A 10,000-nucleotide genomic window follows, 5' to 3' on the forward strand; every position below is an offset into this window, starting at 1 on the left:
GCATATTTCTAGGTAATATTCTGTTCTGACAAACCTGTGATTCCGACTTCTAGGGGATTTATTTTAATTCAAATGACAGGTCCCTTCCTTCCTTTCCTTCAGCCAATGAACATTAACACAGCGTCGCGTGGAGCTGCCATCATGATACCCGAAGCCCTTGTATATCAACTCTGTTTTTCACTGCCTTTGCATATATTAATCTTGTTGTAATCAGAAAAAGTAATTGTTTATTTCAGATGTTATAATTCATCCCAACTGCACCGACGTGATCGACCATGATGACTGTGTTAGGTACCTGAGCACGGAATGTAGCGTCACGGATTACATCGCACGGTTTTGCTGCCGGACTTGTACCCTAGTGGAACACTTGCCTGCCCATGGGCCACACCTTCTAAATACAGCTAAAGGTATTTCATGGATTTCAGACTTCTTCAGCTATCTCTGTAAGGAAGTTTATCTATAATGGTAGTTTAAATAACAATGTAACATATGTGATTTGTATCAATTCCAGCACCGTTGTCAGCTGATCTCCGCCTTAGTGGTAGCAATTCCGTCTGGAAATTCCCTTGGGGTTCCAACATTGATATATCCTGCACCTCTGGCAGCCTACTTAAACCTAAAGTTCTATGGTTTAGAAATGACCACATGATTGAAGAATCAGACAAATATCGGATACAAGGTATAGTTAAGCGGCAATATCAATATATAATTATGCATATACTTGTCGATTTTAGAATTAACCTCTTCATATAATCTGATTGAACAATGTACCGTGACTCTCATCCTCAGTGAGCGAAGAGAAGGTGTGGGTGAGACACTTCGTGAAGTCTCAGCTGACAGTGAAGAACCTGAGGGTGGGGGACACCGGCCGATACACTTGCAGGGCCGTCATCCTGGGCACCACAGAGGAGAGACACGCAACGCTCGTGTTTGAGCAAGATGGATTCTTCTCGTTCAGGGAGCGTATTCAATAGTCTAATTCTCGGATAACATATTCTGATAACCTAATCATATAACATTTTCCTAAAAAACAGTATCCGAAATACTTGACTGAAAACCAGTACTCTCCCCCGAAGGCTTAGATTATTTTATAGCTTGCTTGGCATGTGCTATCCGCCTAATTTCCTTTTTATTCAGAATGTCAGCGTCTCATGTTTACCGTATCTCTTTATAATCCCAATCATTTTTTACCTCCTTCTGGAAGTTGTAATTAACACAATATATCTAAATGATATTCTAGGGGGGAAATAGGTAACATTTGTAATATTTTAATGGTATAGCTTTAAAAAGTATAAAAGACAATTTCGAAATGTAGTCTTGATATCAGCTTCTCTGATTATTAGATTTGTGATTCATTTGTCCAGTCCCTGCTTATGCCATATAAATAAAATTAATGGCTGTAATATTTTCATATGGCAACCCACTTTTCGAATTCCCTATAGTATTGTCCTTGTGACTCTGGCGCGTCTTTTAATCATAAATCAAGTAGTTTGTCTCTTTCGTCATAAACCAAAGTCCCAACAGGTAGGTATCCCGAAGGGAAGATAAACTATGCTCTTTTGTGTGGAAATGATGATGTATAATGAGTTATCTGAAGAATATATCCATATATACATTTTCGCGAAATGTGTTACCAGTAATAGCTTTTGAAATGTATGAGGATTTGGCTTGTGGCTAAAAGCAGGAATCTTGCATGAATTGCAACACTGTACTTTCTAAAATGCATACAAATATAAAACATCTGAAAAATCTGATCTTTTAGTAAACCTTATATCCAAAATACATAAACAGTTATGTCTTTACTCACAGACATGTAACAAAAATATGATTTTTCCCGATTTATTATTATCACTTCTAACCCACTATAACAGATTTAGAATGGGAGGCATCTAATGTTCATTCATTTACTCCATCGGAAGCTATCACGCTATCGCTAACCATTTACGCAAGTGATAAAACATGGTATTCTATTCTGTCGCGTATACTCAATCAAACTCATGTCACTCATACACCTTATCTAACTGACTCATGCCAATATACTTTTGTATTACTCTTCTACACACGTGAGCACGAAAACGTACATGCATCCAGCCGTCTGGTAGCTCATTGGTAGTGTGTCGACTTCACATCCCCGTGGTCGGCAGATCGAGTCCCGTCCTAACTCATGAGATTCCACTGTCACCTGGCAGTTACTGACGTAGCTGGGCACTGCGTTGGGTAAGGACCAACCTCAGATCAAGTCAACACTTGTTGGCACATTCTCTCACGAGTCAGCACACGCTGACACAGGCGGGCTCGCCTCAGTTCATACAAGCCAATAAATCTGGCTTATCCTTATCTTACATGCATCCCGTATACACGTGCTAACTATTTCACACCACTAGTGTTACTTGTTCACAAAATATTCTTATTTCCTTTTCGTTGTGGTAAGGGAGAGGTTGCAAGATACGCAGAAGCATGTAGTGAGAAAGGTGAGTGAGGTTCCAACATAGCCAAGTCACCCTGGAGATGCTCAGTGGTGACCTCGCCAGGGTAAAGTGTCTGTTTGTATACTGCCATTCACGTATTTCATGCTCCTCTAATGTCATAATCCTTCACGCCGGCAACACATAGTAGGCCATAATGCATTATTATAATATTCACAAGGGTATGAATATACGACATTATTCAGACTGCTTTAATCTTGCCCTGAGCATCTCTTGGTGGCTCCCGTCCAAGACTAAGCCAAGGGCCTGCATGTCTCAATGCCGAGCAAGCTTTGGACCTCACACCCTCTTAATACCATGGGCTACACTAAACTTATCACCACCATGATAATAAATTAGCAAAACATTAAAACCAAATTTCACCCCCTCACAAAAGTACTTGTAACAAAACAATTTTCAGGAACTATTGAGTTACGTCCAATGACTCTTTTTGGCCAGGAAGATGTACTTGTTTTATCGACTTAAAAATCCCACTTGACTTTCCTTGCCATAAGTCACCCTCAAGGTCTACCATGCATGCCCTACATATAAATGCAGCAATGGAGAGCAGAATCATATTCAGTTGTTGCCATCTCTTCAGATCACTAACAGTAATGCAGAGATTGTAAGAAAAAAAATCACCTCACAGCAATAACGACAGTAGCATCAGTTCCCAAAAAATGCGTTTGGTGATAAAGTCAACCTTCAGAAACACAGTCATCTGATGAATATTATCAAGCAATTAAAGGTAGAAAAAATACTATAGCAGCTGAAAGGGAGCCTCAATGGACATTAATCTATTACAAAAATGGCACAGTGCAAGACCAAGCGATCCAGGAAAATGATCTGTATTGATCTCTTCAGGGTAGAGTGTAGTATGTTTATGACCCTCTAAAGATTATTATATTCATATTTCAGGTGTATATAACAACACTGGGTTAACATAACTTTTAGATTTATCAGTATGGTTTAGAAATATGTAAAAATGATAACTCATAATTCATATTGTTATAGCAAACCTAATGGAATTCATTCAAGAGGTTGAATTTGAAATACATGGGCGCTTCATATCATAATTGTTGAAGATGATGGCCATAAGAGTGCTCAGTATCTTATAGGCTTTTCCCGCTTGCCACGGAAAGACGATCAAACAGGCTTACATGGGGTACTACAACTAATTTTATCTTTCGGTGGTTCGCAGCCGCTTTTATTTGAATATAGCCTTTACGTTCATCTCCTAAAATGTCTTCTCTAGATAATGTATGAAAAGCCAGAGATGACATTTAAAAAGATGAACGTAAAGTCTGTACTCAAACAAAAGCGACTGAGAACCACCGAAAGAGGAAATTAGTTGTAACACCTCATACAAACCTATAGCACCTTGAAAATGGATACCACAAATTTTGATGTAGTGGTGGATGCAGCTCTAAGAGATCCTGGTACTGGAGAAGAATAACAGCTTTCCTCATGTCAAAAGCAGAACTGCTGGCGCACTGTCATACTCTGTTCTTATCCGTGGCAGACCGCCATATTTTTGTGGCAAGGATATTGGAGTGGAAGGACAAAGTTTTTCATATTAGCCATGAAAGACGTGGCTAACATGACACTTCCGACCCCAATAGCTCTGGATTGCTATGAGAATCTCCGCCATATTTCTTGTCACAATAGATACTGCTTAGTATAGCCAGGTATATAGATATATCTTCATTACCAAAGATGTAAGGATTATCATGAAGTTGATTTTTCCCCAACTTTGAAAATATATACAGAAAGTAGTATTTTCTCCCCAAAAAAGTTTTGAAAGAGACGTGAAATCATTTATTTGTTTAAAGAATTCTATTACATTTAAATGATTTGGTCATATTTTTTGTTGTAATAATGAAAGCTGAGACTATTTCAATTTAATGCATTACAAGCATATATCATAAGCACCGTTCTCGGTAACCGGTGTGAAATTTCGTGATCTATTCATAGAAAATGAAAATTTGTAATTGTACGTGGCACGGATCAGTACGAATTAAATTTATATTTATATCAAATTCCCCTCATCGCTTATTATTATATCATTATATTATTTTCCGAACGCTCATATGTCAAACTGTGCCAAGTTTATGATCTATATTTTGACGCTAGGGCCACAAATACTGAAATGCAGCCATCTCACAATACTGCTGCTGCTTAAAGTCAGCTTATATAAGCGCACACTTTTAAACACTTCACTGAGATCTGCTATGGTAGAACTCATCTCAGCTCACTCTCATTGATATAAATCATGTGGCCTTTCAGTATATGCCGTCCTTTCTGTGTACATAAATAGTGTATTTTGGTAGAATTGGCATAGAGGAAACCAAAATTGTCAGGGTCGGCACTAGTAGAGGTTGCTGGTAACACTACCACATGATCGATGCTGGCCAATGGGGGCTCCATGCTATTTGTTTTGGGGGCATTGGAATAATGTACAAGAGATATCGAAAGTTCCTGCGGCCCTCTCCTGAAAATCACAATTTTCAGGACTTACGCCATATTAATAATGTCAATATGTCGCTAAGAATGTTTGGGGAATGCCTCCCTTGGTGTCGCTTTTATTTTACCGTGATTCCCATCAGTCGTCACGCCATGGAATTCCTTTACCTGGACGGAATACTATTCAGCAGGGTTAACCAACCCACGAGGACATTTAAGATTAGTCATATCTAGCCAGGAACGCGAAGTGAAACTCGATATTGTACTCTCATCGATACTAAAACCAAAGAAAGGGAAAAAATACGGTAAACTGATATACTTAGTAAGTCACATATATATCGTCCAAATATTCGTAGACACCTTACATTCTTAATAACGAATGATCGAGAATGACTATACAAAAATATGTATTTATGATTGAGTAATTGATAAATTCAACCACCTCCTTGTTTACAAGTTTCTTTCTGTGTTAGAATACCTAAACTATTTTTTATGAACTACTGCCAATAGTTTAGTACATAACTTTCCATTACTAGTTCCTGTCAAAAGTGGCTAATATACTTGCCATAATTCCTACGCACATTATAGTTGACAAGAGTCATGTTATTTCTTCGTCTTTTATATTGTTTTAGACTTTTGATGTCTGTATCTCCTGGATCAAATTTTGTTGGAACTTTTTGTGTATGACGTCAATTAGTTTCGATCTCTGTAAGATCTTCAAATGCCTTAGAATGTAGTACTTAACTGGTGATTGGTGGGTTCCTGTAATTAATAGGGACATGTCAAGATTGTTAACATTTATTTTCATTAGTGCCTCTTGACAGGCATACGTCCAATGTTCTGCTTTTGGCTCTGGACCATGGTTGGAGGCTGTTATCTTTGAGGAAATAGTTTTTTTTAAGGATAAGGCTTAGTATATTTGTTCTATCCATCTTTTTTTGTATTTTATTTCTTTTATGATGTTGTTTTTGTCTTGGGATATGGTTGTGGGATTATATAGCTGGTGAGCTTTCTTGGCTGCGAGGTCTATTATTTCATTACCTGTTATGTTCATGTGTGCTGGTATCCATTGGATTGCTGTATTTTGATTATCGTCTTGATTTAGAGTGTATAGCAACTGTTGCATTTCAATTGTGATTTATTTGATTTTTTTTTGGTTTATGATATGAGCCGCATTGCAGAGTGCGAGTCGGTGAAAATTACCGTGTTAGTTAATTCATTGTTTTGAATGTATTTCAAACCTTGTTTTATTGCGAAAAGTTCTGCTTCTGTAGTTTGTGTTTCTGGTAGTTTCCATATTATTGTGATTTTTGTTTGTTGTATGTATATTGCTGCTGATGTGGTTCCTTTATTTTGAATATTTTCAGGTGGTTTTTGTATTTTGTATTTTCTATTACTTGAAATTGGTTTAGAATTATCTGGTGGGGAAGACTTTCTTGTGGAATTGTTCGTGAAGTGAGTTTCTATGTGCTTGGAAATGTTTTTTATTAGGCCGTGAGGCACGGCGATCTATCACGCATAGAAAAAGGGTTGCGTGGCACACCAAAATTGGCTCACATATTCACGAATTCTCTTGTTTGACCTCCCGCAACCTCTGCAAAATAGGCAAAATATGGAGTTTAACTTTATCACTAGTGACGTGATTTTACAGATTTTTTTAGGGGTTCGGGGAAAAAAAGTCGCAATGTCTCCAGAATCTATGGACCCAGAGTTACAAGTGACCGTTCAAACTGTTTGTTGTTGGACGCTCTTTAATAAATTGTTAAATGGTTTATAATTAAGACAAAAATTAGGTCAGTGGAGGTTAAAAAGTCACGAAATTTGACCATAGCCGAAAATGTCACCTGTGAGGTTCTATTGGCTTCTGGAAGTCATCTGTGATAACAACCGCCAAAGTGCGCCGCAGGGATTGCGTGAAAAAGCAAAACCACTAATGCTCATTTATTTTGTACATTAATGACTCTAGAATAAGTGACAGGAATGCCTTTTCTATCATTGGTGATCCTGGGCTTTTTAGTGGTAGGGGAAACCAAAATCGTGATATCTCTGTTAGGGGTAGGGGAAACAAATGTCGCGATATCTCTGTTGTCCATTGACACAAAGTTACAGGTTGCCTCAAAATGTTTGCATGAAATACTCCTTCACAATGTATAGCAATGCCATTAATTAGGTTACTAGAGTTCAGAAGTTCACGTCGGATAATCCAAGATGGCAGCTCAACAACGGCAGGTAACTGACTATAGTGTACTACAAGTCAAACTGTATAACACAAAGCAATCACACACATCATTTTGTGTCTTCATCATCACTGGCACCATTTAGCAAATCTTCCTCGACTTATGTTGGAATATCGTTTTGGCAATCATCGCACTGACATAAAGCTGAACAAGACAGTCCATTCGCTCGACAAGAATACTGACCAGAGGCACACTAGGTCCCTTTGCAGCAGCAATGAATGAACTTTAAAATTCCGGCGGAGCAGCTTCTTTCGTCATCCATTTTACCATCTAGGGACACAAGCCACCCATGGTCCTTCGGATTAGGCGCGCTAATGCAGTCAGAGCGTGCTCTCCGATTCATCGGTCTGATAGTATGACCGTAACTCGTGTTGTTCAACGCATCACTCGTTGGTGGAAGGCTCCTTTCGTCCAACGCTTTGGTACAGATCAAACGATCTGTGCCTCGTCTACCGACGAGCAGTCCTGGCCATATAGCTTGCAAACAAAGTCTTCTAACACGCGATGCGTAGGGGTTGTGACGGAGAAGTCCTTGCCTGGTTGTTGAAAAGCTTCCTGGCAGCGTGCATTCTCAAGAAATAGTATAAAGGCTTTGTTTTTACCTTTACCGTGGAATGCACTGGCGGTGTCAGCCCCCGTAAAACATGTAGTCGAACAAGGGCTTCAGTTGTGTAACACCCTGCATTTTGAGGCAGAGTTGTGTCAAGTTCAAAACGCAGTACCTGGCCTTTGTACCCGTTCCAAACATGAGGGTTCCTGGTAAGTTGGATACGTAAGCGAATGCAGTAATCACCACATCAGTGTCAGGACTTCATTCAGTTGTGCAGCATTGGCAGCGTGAAGAAAAGCGGGTAACGGCTTCGACGTGTTCGCAAGTCAACTTTGGCAGCTGGCGAGACCCTCCACAATTACTTCCATGCGCAATTCTCAGGTCAACTGAGCGAATCCACTCTTCAGAGAGGAATCGAACCAGCTCTTCTTTGTATCTTCCATCGGATAGGTAGTTCTTCCAATGAGCTGGCAACTTCCGTTTCGGGTGGAAGAGTCGCTGGAAGGCGCCTCCTCTCTTTCCCTGACGTCGACTGTGTTCCAGAGACTTTATGGACACATTTTGTGTACCGCTTGTAACAGTGACTGTGGTACCTTACTTCGATCGCTACGCAGTCTTTATCTCGTATCTGGTATAAAATCGATTCGTCGTTCTTTAGTCCAGGTGCAGTTCGTAACTGACCTGTAAATATTGTGGATGTTATAAAATGGCCGATATATAATCTTGTCACAGAAATATATTCTCATCACAGAAATTGTTAATTCCATATTTCCAAGCAAGGAAAGAAAATAACTCACTGTCCATTAAGCAAGTCTGCGTGACATATAAACTACTGAAGCAATCTTGACAGAAAATTAATTCTAGCACAATCCCTCTTTTATTACAAAAGGCCCCCGTTTCATATTGAAATTTCCCAATTTCTGTCTGAGTGAATGTATTACATAATTTAAGACAATTACTGTGGACCTTGTGAAAGTATTTTGATGAAGCATTTTTTAACAGGAGGCCTTTTGCAATAAAAAGGGATTTTGCTAAAATCTATGTTAAGGAATTTTCTGTCAAGATCACTTCAGTAATTTTTTCATAATCTCACCGTTTAGCCACGCGGCCTTGTTGAATGGACAATAGTGTCATTAGATGTGTACTCACCACCATTAATTATCTCTGCCAATGATGTACCCATTGTCGACCAATCTTTACACGTTTAGTATCCATTCTGCATATAACGCAACGCACTGGCAAGATGGGACCTGTTTCAAGTTTTCCTCGCCGTGGCCTCTTCACTGCAGGTTCAGCAATAGCTGACAATAACTCATCGATTGTTATTTTACTGTTTATACCTTTTGTGTCTGGGAGTTCTAATAATCTTTTTCTTTCTTTTTTATCAACTGCTCTTTGGAATTCTTTGATCATTTTTAATTTCACTGGTCTTTCTGATAGGTTGGTCATTTATAATAATTGGGTAGTCTATTCTTGATGTCTTACCAGTTATCTTTTTCATAAATTTTCATATAATTTTTGGAGAGGTTATAAAGCTGAGAGAAATGCAAAAACTTTCCCAGGATTCCTATTTTCCTCTTTTTATAATTTGTCTAGCTTTTTTGCATTTAATTTGGTTTTCTTTACTTGTTTTTTTTTGCAGTTATTGTATTTTTTTTTCTTTTTTTTATATCATCACATTTGTCATTGAATTTAAAGTATTTCTCTCCTGCATTTTTCAGCAAATTTGTTAATTTCTCTAGAAAGCTTATATTCATTGTCTTTATAATTAAATTCTTTATTAGAGTCTATCCATCCCTCTTTTTTGAATCTCCATTCCTATTCTTTTGGTTATTGGATTGTTGGTTGTGTTTTATCCCTAATAATCACTGGAAGGTAAATCACTGGTTAGGTGTGGTCCTGTATTTATTTCTGAGTGACTAAGGGTTGCTGTCACTATTACTAGTTCTATTGTTGTTTCTTTTGAGTTTCTTGGGTCTATTTTTGTGGTTTGGCCAGGTGGGGTTAATAGTATCAAGTAATTTTGATTTATGAAGTCAAAAATATTTCTTCCGGTTTTGCTTGATGGTTTTACACTTAGGTTTGGATTCCAATAGGGATGGTGACTGTTAAAGTCTATTATTAGTTTTGTTCTGAGTAGTTTTCAATTTCGCTTGTTTCTATATTATTGCACGGATTATATATTAAGAGTATATTCTACCATTTATCTTTATAATATATTTTAATCCAAGTGTTTATATTTTATGTTTAAATCTATACCCTAAATATATTACTCTAAACTGTAA

General features: G+C 38.1%; 1 protein-coding gene across 1 annotated transcript in view; it reads left to right on the forward strand.

Moving 5' to 3' along the window:
• LOC122258153 (roundabout homolog 1) overlaps positions 1-1,749 on the forward strand; it is a 17,539-nt gene extending 15,790 nt beyond the window's left edge. Inside the window, exons 7-9 of the mRNA XM_086550734.1 lie at positions 237-407; positions 512-679; positions 790-1,749. Of these exons, the coding sequence (XP_086406860.1) occupies positions 237-407; positions 512-679; positions 790-974 (524 nt within the window). The 3' untranslated portion in view covers positions 975-1,749. The remainder of the gene's footprint in view (positions 1-236; positions 408-511; positions 680-789) is intronic.
• The last annotated feature ends 8,251 nt before the right edge of the window (positions 1,750-10,000 follow it).

The sequence above is a fragment of the Penaeus japonicus genome, unplaced genomic scaffold (genome assembly GCF_977035675.1).
Source record: "Penaeus japonicus unplaced genomic scaffold, GWHDUDI00000001_assembly GWHDUDI00000024, whole genome shotgun sequence".
Classification (NCBI taxonomy): domain Eukaryota; kingdom Metazoa; phylum Arthropoda; class Malacostraca; order Decapoda; family Penaeidae; genus Penaeus; species Penaeus japonicus.